This window comes from Aedes albopictus, chromosome 2 (genome assembly GCF_035046485.1).
Source record: "Aedes albopictus strain Foshan chromosome 2, AalbF5, whole genome shotgun sequence".
In the NCBI taxonomy this organism is placed as follows: domain Eukaryota; kingdom Metazoa; phylum Arthropoda; class Insecta; order Diptera; family Culicidae; genus Aedes; species Aedes albopictus.
This window is the reverse complement of record NC_085137.1, coordinates 379323718-379339006: the sequence shown is the minus strand read 5'-3', so window position 1 is coordinate 379339006 and position 15289 is coordinate 379323718. Positions and strand designations below refer to the sequence as shown.

General features: G+C 43.0%; 1 protein-coding gene across 1 annotated transcript in view; it reads left to right on the top strand.

The window, feature by feature from the left end:
• The window catches only part of LOC115269977 (uncharacterized), a 617722-nt gene extending 609072 nt beyond the window's left edge, over window positions 1–8650 (top strand). Inside the window, exon 7 of the mRNA XM_062853057.1 lies at window positions 5696–8650. Coding sequence (XP_062709041.1) covers window positions 5696–6536 — 841 coding nt within the window. The 3' untranslated portion in view covers window positions 6537–8650. The remainder of the gene's footprint in view (window positions 1–5695) is intronic.
• The last annotated feature ends 6639 nt before the right edge of the window (window positions 8651–15289 follow it).

Sequence of the window (15289 nt, the reverse complement as noted above, 5' to 3'; positions counted from 1 at the left end):
GAACAAATTCACTGATTTGTACGTTTGCTAAAAGGTTTCACAATTGATTAACACCACTTACGCCGAGAAAAAAAAATCGCACCAAATGGCAAATTTCATCCGCGGTCACGACAAGGTGAAAATGGTGATGAACAAAACTACTATCACTTTTATCCTCGTAAGCCACTGAACTGGGGATGGCTGACCTCGCGATTCGATAAGCCGGCATTTGTGGAGCGATTGTTTATGGAGAGTAACACCGACGATCTATCCAGCGATGATCTTGTCGGAACCCTAAGCCGTGCATGTGACGCCGCTATGCCAAGGCGATCCCTACCCAGAAATGGACGCAAACCGGTGTACTGGTGGTGTCCAGAAATCGCAGAACTCCGCGCATTCTGTTTAAGAGCTAGAAGGAGGATGCAAAGGGCTCGTACCGATGAGGATAGAATTGAACGAAGCGAGGCCTACAGGGCGGCTAAACTGGCACTGAATAAAGAGATTAAGACTCGTAAGCGGGCGTGCTTCGAAAATCTCTGCCAGATAGCCCACACGACCCCATGGGGTGATGCCTACAGAGTAGTTATGGCCAAAACGAAGGGCGCGTCAGCACCCCCAGAACGCTCCCCAGAGATGCTGCAGAAGATCGTGGAAACGCTGTTCCCGCGCCACGATACAAGACCATGGGCCCCCGTTCCCTATAGCCAAACCGGCCATAGCGAGGTAGCCCCGGTGACGAACGACGAACTCATTGCAATAGCGAAGTCGCTTAAGTTGAACAAGGCTCCGGGTCCGGACGGTATCCCGACATTAGCCATCAAGACGGCCATCGAGGCTAAGCCTGACATGTTCAGAATGGCTATGCAGATGTGCCTAGACAGAGGCGAATTTCCGGAGAGGTGAAAAAGGCAAAGATTGGTTCTACTGCCCAAACCCGGGAAGCCACCTGGCGACCCGTCGGCATACAGACCTATCTGCCTGCCTGGTACTATTGCCAAAGGCGGGGAAACCACCCGGAGACCCGTCGGCATATAGACCAATATGCTTGATTGACACGGCGGGGAAGGTGCTCGAAAAGATCATCCTCAATAGAATGTTGCGGTTCACCGAGGGCGAAAATGGTCTTTCGAGTAACCAGTACGGCTTCCGGAAGGGGAGGTCCACCGTAGACGCTATCTTGTCGGTTACAAAAACCGCCGAGAAAGCACTCGAGCCTAAGAGGAGGGGAATTCGCTTTTGCGCGGTAGTGACTCTGGATGTAAGGAATGCGTTTAATAGCGCCAGCTGGTCTGCTATTGCCGATGCGCTCTTGCGTCTGGGGATACCGGAGTACCTGTACAAGATTCTCGGAAGTTACTTTCAGAATCGTGTACTAGTCTACGACACGGAGGTGGGTCGGAAGTGCTTTCACATAACCTCAGGAGTCCCGCAAGGTTCCATCCTGGGTCCGGTGTTATGGAATGTCATGTACGACGAGGTGTTGAGGTTGGAGTATCCAGTGGGAGTGGTGATTGTCGGATTTGCCGACGACATTACGCTCGAAGTCTACGGTGAAACGATCGAGGAGGTAAAGGTGACTACCAACCACTAGATCAAGGTTGTGGAGGCGTGGATGCGGTCCAGGAAACTGGAGCTGGCTCACCACAAGACAGAGGTGACGGTTGTTAACAACCTGAAGTCGGAGCAGCAGACGGAGATCAGTGTAGGAGACTGTACTATCCTGTCAAAGCGCTCCGTCAAGCACTTGGGCGTGATGATCGACGATAAGCTTACCTTCGGTAGCCACGTCGATTATGCCTGTAAAAGAGCCTCCACAGCTATTGCGGCACTGTCCCGGATGATGTCCAATAGCTCTGCGGTGTACGCCAGTAAGCGCAAGCTTCTGGCTAGTGTTGCTACATCCATACTTAGGTATGGCGGCCCGGCGTGGGGCACCGCGCTAAGTACTAAATGCTACCGACGGAAGCTGGAAAGTACTTACAGGCTTATGTGCCTGAGGGTTGCGAGCGCGTACCGTACCGTGTCACACGACGCTCTCTGCGTCATTACTGGTATGGTGCCTATCAGCCTTCTTATCAGTGAGGACATGGAGTGCTTCGAAATGCGCGGCACAAGAGGCATACGCAGGACTGTCAGGATGGCCTCTATGGTCAAATGGCAGCGCGCGTGGGACAGTTCCACCAAAGGAAGGTGGACCTATAGGTTGATACCGAGGGTAGATAGTTGGATTAATAGGCGCCATGGGGAAGTCACATTCCACCTGACACAGGTCCTTACAGGTCATGGTTGCTTCCGACAGTATCTACACCGTTTCGGGCATGCGGATTCTCCCGAATGCCCAGTGTGCAATGGTTTAGAGGAAACGGCGGAACACGTTTTGTTCGTGTGCCCGCGTTTTCGCACAATGCGTGACCGCATGCTTGCCACATGCGGGGAGGACACAACTCCGGACAACTTGGTCCAGAGGATGTGTAGGGATGAGTTTGGCTGGAACGCCGTTTCAACGGCTATTACCCACATCGTCTGGGAGCTACAGAGGAGGTGGCGCGTGGACTCGGAGAATGGCTAGTCCAGATGCAGTACAAGAGGTGGTCCAGGGGTTCGGAGTCGGCTTCGTAGGTCATACCGGTGCCCTGCGGTCGAAATCGACCCTTACAACGATTAAGTGGCCGCGGAGAGGAAGTCCCGGTAGCGGTGCTGTCGTGGCGTCGGTCTACTGGGTTGGATCCGAGCCCGCGGTTGGAAAGGGGTCCCGGCAAGGGTCGGGGTAGGTGAGATCCTGCTGTCTGCAACCTACGGGTGCATCTGATAGGGCCTGAAGGGTAGTGATACCCTTCCTTTGCGGGCAGGTCAGATCGGGTTGCACGTGGGCATCAGTTCTTGATGTCCGCTCAGCAGTAGGGCGCGGGCGGGGTTGACCCTGCCCGCCTTCCGAGGACAAAGGGAGTGGCGAGGACCACTCGGGAAACTGGCTAAGCGCCAGCATGCTACCGTGATGGACTCTCCAAAGCGAGTCATCGATGTTCGTTGCTGCAGGCTACGCAGCTAACCTTGTGGGTGCGATGTGCACTAGCCCCTCTCTGAAGCAATACCTTCTTGGTGGTTCCGGAGAGACGTAGGGTTTGGCGACCATAGGAATGGTTTAGTGGGTACGAGGAGAGAGTAGTCCTGGATTTTACTTTTGTTGTAGAAGACGGCCTGTCAGACCTACACTACCCTAACCTTCTGTTAGGGTGTCTGTTGAGCAGATTATCCCCCTATGGTTTAGAAGGAAAAAAAAAAAAAAAGACCTATCTGCCTGCTGGTCACCGCCGGAAAACTGTTGGAACGGATCATTCTGTCGAGGCTGATGGTCTATACCGAGAAACCCGATGACTCTGGTCTCTCGGATAACCAGTTCGGCTTCCGGAAGGGTCGATCGACGGTGGACGCTATTAGGGCTGTAACCAAAACGGCCGAGATTGCGCTCCAAAAGAAGCGAACAGGAATCCGCTATTGCGCGGTCGTCACGCTGGACGTTAAGAATGCGTTCAACAGCGTCAGCTGGACCGCCATTGAGTGCGCAATGCGCCACCTAGGAGTCCCGGTTAGCCTATGCCAGATATTGGAGAGCTACTTCCAGAATAGAGTGCTAATCTATGACACCGAGGAAGGCGAGAGGAGCTACAAAATCACCGCAGGGGTACCGCAGGGGTCCATCTTGGGCCCGGTACTATGGAACGCGGCGTATGATGGCGTATTGAGGCTCAAACTTCCACCGGGCGTAAAGCTGGTCGGCTTCGCCGATGATATTACCCTCGTGGTATACGGCGAGTCGATAGAGGAAGTGGAACTGACAGCAACTCACGCAATTGGCATAGTGGAGGATTGGATGAGGTCGAGACATTTGGCACTCGCGCACCACAAAACGGAGGTGGTGGTGGTAAACAACCGCCAGTCTGAACAGCAGGCAGTGGTCACCACAGGTGGATGCACGATCAACTCTAAGCGCTCACTGAAGCAATTAGGGGTCATGATCGACGATAAGCTGAAATTCGGAAGCCACGTAGAATATTCCTGCAAAAGGGCAAGCATGGCGATAATGGCATTGTCAAAGATAATGTCAAACAGCTCGGCAATAGTCTCGAGTAAGCGTAAGCTGCTCGCGGCAGTAGCGGTCTCCATACTACGGTATGGCGCAGCTGCATGGTCGAAGGCGCTAGTGGTTAACCGAAACGTGAAGCGACTTGAGAGTACCCATAGGCTGATGTGCCTTAGGGTTGTGAGCGCATACCGCACGGTCTCAAAGGACGCGGTATGTGTGCTAGCGGGCATGATGCCCATAGCTTTAGTGGTGGCAGAGGATGAAGAATGGTTCGAGCGACGCGGCATAAGAGGCGCGAGGCGTATCGCCAGAACCTCGTCTATGCTGAAGTGGCAGAGCGAATGGGATTCCTCCAGCAAGGGTAGATGGACACACAGGCTCATACCGAGCGTGTCCAAGTGGACGAGCAGGCCCCATGGCGAGGTGAATTTTCACTTGACTCAATTTCTGTCAGGCCATGGGTGCTTTAGGTGGTATCTGCACAGATTCGGACACGCAGGCTCCCCCGCATGTCCGGAGTGTGCAGACTGCGACGAGACCGCGGAGCATGTGCTCTTTGAATGTCCACGTTTCGTGGAGCAAAGGTCGAGTATGCAGGAGGTATGCGGTAGAGATATCACGCCTGACAACATTGTTGAAAGGATGTGTATGGGGGCGGACAAGTGGGACTCCGTTACTTCCACGGTATCTCGAATCGTACTTGAACTACAGAGTAAATGGCGAGCCGAACAACAGCTAGTTGAGTTGGCCCCCCTTCCCCATCCAGGAGCTTCAGTTCAACGGGTAGTCTAAGTACTAGCCAGGACCCGAGCCTCCAGGGGAGAGTGAACAACTTAAGGCGGTAGCTGGTGGAACGCTTACTATTAGAGTGTACTCATGTACGGTCCCCCCCTTCTCGAAGTCATCCCTAACGGGCGTACCGCGAAGGTAAGGAAGAGAGAGAATGAGTTTTTAGTGGGTCGATCCCCACATCACCCGAGGCACCACCTCTTGGGTATCTGTTGCAGATTTTCTCATTCTATAAAAAAAAAAAAAAAAAAAAAAAAGCCACTGAACTATACCAAACCGTGGGAATCTTCCAGTTGAAATAGAACTTTAAAACACTAGTTTACTAGTTGATGTTCAAAATACTTTCCTCGATAACCGATACATTTTATACACCGAAACTTGTACATATCTTCAGCTCGAATCTTCGAAGAGATAAAACTCTCATTTTACCGAACTTATTGCAGGGGTTCTCAACTAGGCATTACACCTTTGTGGGTGGCTAAAGTTCCGCTTGGCTTTTAAGGGGTCAAAGGAGGAATCCGTTTACAATTCTGCTTTTTCTAATGTTCATTTGACTTGCTAGTCTCGCAAGATATGTTCTGCGAACCGATTTATTAGTTTCGTACTATTCCGATATGTGCTCTTTTATAATGAGATTCAGGGAAAATGGTTGGAAAAAGCAAAGCAGTTATTGTATTACTATTTTCATCTGAATCATTGGATTTATTCAAAAGAAGTGGACAAAGATCTTTCACATTTTCCATGGTTTGCAAATTTTGTAAATTTATTAAAATATAACAAACCATGGTTTCTCTTACATTGTTCTAATGAAGTTTGTACGTACATTTTTCAACCCCTTTTCAGAATCCCTCTCACCTCGCGGTACAACAGCAACAGTGGCAACGGTGCTACGAGCGGCGGTAGCAGTACCAGCATATTCGGCGGAATCAGTGGCATAATCAGCGGCGCCATGGGCAGCAGCACCAACAGCATCAACGGTATAGCAACGCAACCCCATCCCGTAACTTCCACCACTGCTATGGATCGTTCGACGCCAACCACGTCGCTGCTATCTGATCCAGCTGGTGCACCACCGCCAACTTATCGCACCATTGACCGCAGGAATTCATCAACGTCGTCGATACCCTCGTTGTCGGCGGCCGGGACAGCAGCAACGGCCGACCATCAGGTGCAGCAGGTTCCGAAACCGGCGACAATGCCAACTGGTGACAGCATCGCAACCACCACCACCACCACCACCGTTGCCACCGTCGAGGGTGGTGTCAGTCTAATAAATGATGATAATACCGTGCCAGCGAAGACCGGAACGGGAGCCGGAAGCGCGCCTTCGATTATTAAAATAGACGACGGTAAATCAACAGCTGCAGCCGCCGGATCAACAGCGACGTCCGACCCGGCACCGCATAAACAACAACGAAATTCAATTACAAGCGAAATAATTGAAAACGATAGTAAGAGACCACCGGGCGAAAACGTGGCCAGCAAGGACTTAGTTACGATTGTTACCATTTCCGGTACGCTCGAGCATCAGCAGCAACCCCAGCGCCAGCAAAAGCAACCGAATTTGAATAAATCCGGCGGTAGCGATGCGGTGGCCGCCGTCAGTAGAACCAGCGGAAAAAGTAAAACCAGCAGCAAACACGATGCCGCCACTACTGGTGCAGCGGCCCCGGGGAAGTTATAGTCGTGGCGGGGTCACTGCCGCGGTGAGATGAAACTTTGACCGTACCCCGCTGGAACAGCAGACCGCCAGCCCGCCCGCCCGCACTTGCCTTCGGTTGCTTTTGCGGAACGAACGTACACACGAACGGAAACGTCTCTATCGATAGAAAACGACAATTTTGTTACAAAAAAGAAAAACCTACGCCATGGAAGTCTAGTTTTGCTACGAATATATATGTATTTTTTCTGTTTTCGAAAAAAATGCTTTTGGGTTGGGAGTTGGATGTGGCTATGTGGTTTCGGCAGGTTGTTTTGAATGAATGCTGGGATGCAGAGGTTAAGCCGTGGGGATGTATGGGGAATATTCATGTTGAATGTACCTATCTATTGAACCTAACTAATCTAATCTGAAAAGGATAGACATCTATGAAGTGGGTCACTATCGCAGTATGGCGGCCCATTTATAGCACCCGAATAAATTGAAAACGCTATAGAGAAAAACCTAAACATTCTCTATAAAAAAAATATAAACATGTTTCATTGAAGGAAAAAAAAGTTCATTTTCTGGTTATCTAGGTATGATGCGCTCATGATTTTGTATGGATAATTTTCAATTTGCTAAACAGCAGCCACCATCTTGATTTGTTGAATTGGATGCAAGCTGGCTGAGAAATTACGGCGGGTGGCAACTTTCCATACGAATCCCGACTGTATTTTAAATCATCAAATCATCTTCTTTATTTCCAAATCTTACAATGGAGACGCATGGTCGTTTATCTTTATTCTTAGAAGGTATGTTTGAACGAAGCGGTGCGTTTGTAAAAAGTTCGTAAGATGATATGAAAATACAGTTTTAAACGCGAATATTCGATTTAAAATAATCATCCTAATTTTTCGGTCTTATATCATAGTTCGTATCAAGTTCATAACAAATACTGCACGTCATCATTGTTTTCCAATGCTTTCTTATTGACTGTTGCTTTCCCTTGTCTAACTAACCTACATCAATACAGTCGGGAATAACTCGGTGTGATTAACGTAACGTCCAACGATATTTCTCAGTTATCTTTCAATCAATAGATCGACTTTTCAACAACAGATGGCTTTTATTAGCAAAAACATGCATTCCGGATCATGAAGTGTACACAAAAGGCTTCTTATCCGAACCGTTCTCGATTTAAATTCACTAACTTTGCACAAATTGTCAATTTCTCAACAATTAAAGTTGTTTGCCATTTCCGTACGATTTAACAGTTTTCGATTTCCTTTTTTTCCGTGAGGTGAAATGTGTGAAAGCTGACAACACAACGGAGGCTATCACAGACAATGCAATACAAACGATGGTTTGGCTTTTCAGCTGTCAGTTTCGGATACTGAATTCTATAAAGGTCCACACTACTCACTGCTGGTGCCAACTGAAGCATCACAGCGCAACATTTTTTTTTTGTCTCAAGAGCAAACTTATGTGTCTCCGAAGGATTTCGGGCCGCTGAATCCGAATCCGGGCTCAGATTTGCTTCAACACGTCACAATTTTGAGCTATACCTCAATTTATAGGGCAAAATATGCGATTTTGGGCTTTTTTGACTGCAAGCCATTAAGCTTGGAAATATATTTTTTAAGCAATTAAAAGGTTAATTGGGCAATTAACATCTAAATTAACGACTCATGCAAAATATTTAGTTTTACTCAATCAAATTTGATAGATTTAAGCATTTTATGTTAGTATGAAAACTTGCATGCAACTTTTGGAGGATGAATTGTATGGGAAATATCGTACCTAACATAAATCGCTCAAAACTATCAAATTCGATTTTGTAAAACAAAATATTTTGCATGAGTCGTTAATTTAGATGTTAATTGCCCAATTAACCTTTTGATTGCTTAAAAAAATATTACCTTGCTTAATGGCGTGCAGTCAAAAAAGCCCAAAATCGCATATTTTGCCCTATAAATTGAGGTATAGCTCAAAATTGTGACGTGTTAGAGCAAATCTGAGCCCGGATTCGGATTCAGCGGCCCAAAATCCTTCGGAGACACATGAGTTTGCTCTTGAGACAGACAAAAAGTAATTTTTTGTTTCGCTGTGTATATGACGAAGCCACACCTGAAATTTTCAAGAGCACAAATCTGAAGAACCAAATGTCGGTTTGCGCTGAAAAGTTGATCGATTGGTAACCCGCTGGTGGTGACCAATCGATCAATTTTTCAGCGCAAACCGATATTCGGTTCTTCAGATTTGTGCTCTTGAAAATTCTAGGTGTGGCTTCGTCATATATTCACCTTAGCAGAAATGTAAACAGAAAGTACCTTATAGGGTAATATATGTTAACATTTTCTTAGAATGCATCCAATTGGTGTAAGCATCGCATACTGTAGACCTTTGTAGCATTCAATAGATCGACATCCCAAAATAAAAATATAACAGCTGGCTCTTTTTGTGTGGTAGTAAAATCAAGTTTCGGCGAAGAAGGTGTCCCGCTACATAAGGTAAACACAAAAAGTTGCCTTTTCAAACCATTCTTGATTTCAATTCACTAACTTTTTAAAACAACTCTCCCCCTTTTCCAAGAATCTTGAGTCTTGAGTTTTTGAGAATCTTGACTACCATTTTTCCGTGAGCTAGCGGTGAAAGTTTCAGAATGTTGACAACCGAGAGTACCAGAGACGATTCGATGGATTGAATGCCGCTGGGCTTTCAGCGCCGGAAAGTGGTTACTATAAAGGTTCTTGTCCACACTACTCACTGCTAGCACAAACTGGAAGAACTCAATGGTGAAGTGGACATATTTTACCCAATTTAAGTTTTTTTTTAATTTTGCATACGATTTCATAATTCTTGACTACTGTTTTCCTGTGAGCATGTGAAGAAAGGTTGTGAAAGCTGACAACCGAGAGTACTATAGACGATGTATAACAGAGAACAGACGAACATGCTCGAACAAAATTTCCTCAAAATGTTCTGTAAAGAAAAAAAAAATAAGCACAGTAGCGACATCGACGGTGACTTCCCCACATAAAAACTCATTTCGACACCAGTGAGCGCCATACTTACGAAATGTCTTACTAGCGCAACTTTAAATTTCCCAACTCAGAGACTGCGCTGTATTTGTTGAAAAATAACAATGAGTGATTCTCGCTAAAACCAGGCCGTCATGTACATAAAGTCTGGGATTTTAATTTTTTGCCTTGTTTATTGGCTAGAAAATGATCGAGATGGATGAAAACCACTTTGATTGGGTTAAATTGATGGACCCCTCGTTTCCAAGAATCTGACAAGGCAAGGTGACAAAAATGACGATTTTTCATCAAATTGCACCTAATTTATCGCATTATATCTCAACAATTATTGTTGTAACATATACAAAGCTTTATATTTCTATGAAGCGAAGGTAAAGAACTTTCATTTGAAGTTGAAAATGTTTTAACAGCATTCTTGAATTTGGCTGCCATTTTAAATTTCCGCTTTGTTCGCAACCACCGATTTCAAATCCGAACTCATTATTAGGAAGCTGAAAGCCTTAGCTTTTCAAAACATTTAAATGTTTAGGTGAGCATTGACCGCAATCGATGAAAATGTGAGCGAACCTCCCATTATGCCACACATTTTGTTACAATCGCCACCCTTATGCACGTGATTCCGCTGATCCCGTTGTCGCACGATCAGTGAGAATGTATGGGAAAATGGAAGGTTCAGCAGCATATCTCAAACTATGGGTCGCGACCCACTGGTGGGCTGATTTCTGGTGGGCCGCAATAGTTTGAGCTTAAAATCATAGTTAGGATCTAAAAAAATCATAGGATCTAATCAAGGGGGTGCAAGTGACAAAAGCCCACTTTCGAGTAAATGAGGTGTAAAGTTTTTTTTTAACAATTTTTCATCCCATACAAAATTTATAAAGTTTCAAATTCGGCCCATTTTTTTACGTTTTTTTGTAACTTTTATAATCATCGTAAAAATAATATTGAAAAAGTTCTTGAAAGCTTGAAATCTGATGAATGTTTTTCATCGACAAAATGGTCACTTATACCCATTTGCATCTGGGGCCCTCAGTTAGAATCTTTTAAACCCTACTCAGTATTTTTACTGTTGCAAGGGTTGAATTATTTCTATAAATTTAGTTTGTTCTTGAAACCGTAGAGAGTTTGATTAAATTCTAGAAATTCCGTCATAATTTCTGCGATGTTCAGAAATCGGTGATCCTAAATTGTTGCCTGCAATCGGTTTTTATTTGTTTTGGAAAGCACTTTTCTCTGATACACCATTATTTGTTTGCTGATTTTCAAGATCTCATTTCAACTTCTCTTCAACTGATAGGCAGTTCCACTTAGTAAAGTACACGGGGCATACAATTTGGAAAATGTTCTTTCACCAAAAGATTCACAGCGCAACATTTTTTTGTCTCAAGAGCAAACTTATGTGTCTCCGAAGGTTTTTGGGCCGCTGAATCTGAATCCGGGCTCATATTTGTTCTAACACGTCACAATTTTGAGCTATACCTCAATTTATAGGGCAAAATATGCGATTTTGGGCTTTTTTGACAGCAAGCCATTAAGCAAGGAAATATTTTTTTTAAGCAATCAAAAGGTTAATTGGTCAATGAACATCTAAATTAACGACTCATGCAAAATATTTCGTTTTACCTAATCAAATTTGATAGATTTAAGCATTTTATGTTAGTATGAAAACTTGCATGCAACTTTTGGAGGGTGACTTGTATGGGAAATATCGTACCTAACATAAATCGCTTTAAACTATCAAATTCAATTTGGTAAAACGAAATATTTTGCATGAGTCGTTAGTTTAGATGTTAATTGACCAGTTATCCTTTTGATTGCTTAAAAAAATATTTCCAAGCTTAATGGCTTGCAGTCAAAAAAAGCCCAAAATCGCATATTTTGCCCTATAAATTGAGGTATAGCTCAAAATTGTGACGTGTTAGAGCAAATCTGAGCCCGGATTTGGATTCAGCGGCCCAAAATCCTTCGGAGACACATAAGTTTGCTCTTGAGACAGACAAAAAATTATTCTTTGTTACGCTGTGTTATCTGATTCAAAAACTATGTGTTTTGACTTTCAAATTGTATATCATGATTGGAAAACATCGCATTGACCCGCTGTTTCATCTTATCCAACCGTTTCAACTTGACTCGATGTACCTTACAAAATCCACCGAGGGTTGATTTAACCAATCGCTCCAATACGAACTTTGAAATGATTTTAAATCAGATCCCGGGCTCCAAATACTATGAAGTTATGAAATTTGGCCCAGTTTTGCATACAGATTCAGAATAAGCAATTGTTCCGATACCGTTTGAAATCCTATTCGCAAAAAACTGATGAAACATAAAATTGTACTTTAATTTTGCTCCGAATATCTCAAAATGCTGAGTGTATATCGAAAGAAATGGAAATATTTTTATTTTATTTATAAATTGACGACCTTGAAAACTCGCCAATTGTCCAGGTAACAATTTGATGCTGAATAATTGTTTTTCCAACCATTTTAAAGCGGCCTTGAGCAAAAGATGTACGATTCTTTATTGAGCCCCTAAACATCTAGTTTTGGTGATTTTATCCAATCTTAAGCTGGTTTGAGGTTCATTGAAAGGCTGATTTAAGGCTTAATATGCGCTTAGTCAGCAATCAATTAAATTTATTGAATTTGGTTAGAATTAAAAAACAAACATATTTTAAACTTATTTTCACCTTTTGCGGTTTTCCATTTCCAGAAGAAATGCTTCGAAATGTATAAAATAATCTATGGGAAAACTGAGAATTGAACTCGAAACTCCTGATATATAGTCACTCCACTTATCACCTACACCACACACAAATGTATACATATTCTCGAAGGCGAGAGCAATGCTTGTTGTATCTGAATAATCAAAAACATAAGTTGAATTGAAGCTGTATTGAGACTGAAGAAGCAATTTGGATTCTGTGAAAACACTGCTTGGGACAGCTGTCAAAAATTGTTTGATTAAAGGCTGAACAACAGATGATTAATTTTGCATATTTGTGTACGTTTCAAGCTGATAACATAGATTCAACTTGATATTCTGCTATATATTTATGTGCTGCTGATTAAAGAGGTTGAACAAGCAGTACTTCAGACCAAGGATGGGAACACTCACTTGCAAAGAGTTACACTCACTTGCGATTTTCTCAGCTCAGAAGCGTGCAATCAAGAAACGATGTATGGACACCTTTTGCATTGTGGTTTTGTCTAAAACTCTGCCGAATAGAGTAGGGGTCGCACACGCATACCGAAGTCGTGAGGGAGCTGCGAAGGAAACTCTCCACGAGGTGAATGTAAATTACACTCACCTCGTGGAGAGTCGCTTTTACAACTCTGTCACGACTTTGGTATGCGTGTGCGACCCCTACTCTATTCGGCAGAGTTTTAGACAAAACCACAATGCAAAAGTTGTCCATACATCGTTTCTTGATTGCACACTTCTGAACTGAGAAAATAGCAAGTGAGTGTAACTCTTTGAAAGTGAGTGTTCCCATCCCTGCTTCAGACCAAAAAAAGCTGTCATTGTATTTAGCCACTGCCATCATTAACCAGTCAATGTTCAGCTAATACTCTCATTTTCCAGCATCAATTATTACTTAGGTGTTGCACACTCCATGCTTTTCTTATGAGGTGCGCAACAATTGGCGGTTTACCCCATTAAAACCAAATATCATCAGTTTATCTTAAATACTTTTTAGAAACAAAAAACTAATGAGTATCAGAACTTTTCCACAGTGAGTGTCGTCTGAAAGTATATTTCTTTCCAGCTACATACTGTGAACAATGGAAAACGAGATTTTGAGTGATTCAGACAAATTCTGATGCATTCTGGCGCAACAATTATTAAGGATTATCTATTTTTTTATGACTATTTTATGGAAAAACGGGTCGTGGCTGGAAACGTTTGAGAACTCCTGGTTTTTAGCTCCTTTTGAATATTCCCAGTGATTTTCCCTGGGCATTCGTTTATTTTTTATAGAAACTAATAAAGGATGCTTCAATGATATGAGTTGCTTAACAAAATTAAAAAGATCTTAATCTTTCGGAAAAAAATATAAATTCCTTCGATAGTTGTTTTTCTAGAAAAAAATCTCTGAGATTTCATCTGGAGAAAGTTAGATATTCTTCTGTTGAGAATTCTTAGATTTTTTTTTTTCAAAAAATAACCTATTCCAAATTGTTATTCTTAAGTTTTTTTCTTATACTTAAACATTTTGCAGTAATTTCTCCAAGGGCTTCAAAGCAACATCATTTCAATTCTGATGTTTCTATTCATATAAACTTCATCGAAAAAAAAATTATAAAAAAATAGAAGGAATGGGAAATTTTATATCTTATTTTGAATCCAACTTTTTGCTATTTATATAATAAACGAGATTTTTTGAATACTCTACATTATTTAACAGCCCTTTTGGAACCAAGCATGCTCTCCAGTTAAGCATTATAGGACTAATTTCGAATTTTTTTGAGAATTTTAGGTACATATCAAAGTTGTATAAAAAAGGTTATTTAGCTCATCAAAGCACAATCGTTACATCTTCTAGCTATTCTACACAGAACATCCCTAAAGAAACATATTATTTAAACTCAAAACGACAATAGGCAGCAGTAGAAGTAAACTCTATTCCACGTGATACTGGGACTGAGAACGTCAGTAACGGAAAGTCTGACTAGTTTTAGAGGAAATCCAGCATAAAATTGCCAAAGGAGTTCATCGATAAACCCCTGAAGGAATTTCTTGAGAAATCACTGGATGAACCTCCGAAGAAATCCCTAGATGAATTCTTGAAGAAATCTCCAAGGAAATTCCTGGATAAACTCTTGCTGGAACTCCTGGAGGAATGTTTGGAGAAATTTCGTTGGAAATCCTAGAGGAAATTAAACCGCATTAAACAAAGTAATTCCTAAAATTTTTCAAAGAAATTCTTGGAATTTCTGTTAAAATCTCAGCTCAAGTCCTAGCTGGAATTTATGAAGAAATTCTAGCCCGAACAACTGGAGAAGTCCTAGTTGAAATTTCTGGAGAGGTCACAGTGATAATCCATGGAAAAAACTTGGGAGGAATTCCGTGAGGAATAATTAAAAAAAAATCCTTTTGAAGGCATCCCAGGCATAACTCCTGAACAAATTCAAGCAGGGATGTCTTGAAATATCCAATCAAGCAGCTCAAGGAATCTCAAGAGAAATTCTGGTGCAGTTACATCAGGTATTCTTGGAGAAAGCCGTTCAAAATTTTAGAAAGAATTACCGGTTAGTCTCAGGAAGAGACTACTAAGGAAACTCTAGAGAAGCCCCAGGAGAAGTCACAGAAAGAGTTTTTTTTCGGAATCTGACTAAAAATTCCATAAAACTGTGTCGGTTAAATTCCAGCAAGGTGAGTCTAAGCAAATACTTCTTGAGAAGGAATGACTAAAGGAATCCTAGTGGAAAATCGAAAATGAAATTTGAATTCATCTTTGAATGCATGTGTCAAGGCTTTAAAAGAAAATCTCTTTAGAAACTCCATTATGAATTGGATCTCTAATAGTGGTGGCTCGGCAGTTTAATTGAAGGCTTAAGCGGACTACAATGTTTTCACTCCGACGTTTCGGTCCATTGGGATTGGGACCTTCTTCAGGGATAAAGAATTGTTTTTTGGAGCAAACAAATGGAGACACATGGTTGTTCATTTTTTTTCTTTTCCATGGGAGAGTTACGATGGGGGCTTCAACTAGATATTTTTTGTATAAATCCCTTTCGTGACGAATCAGCA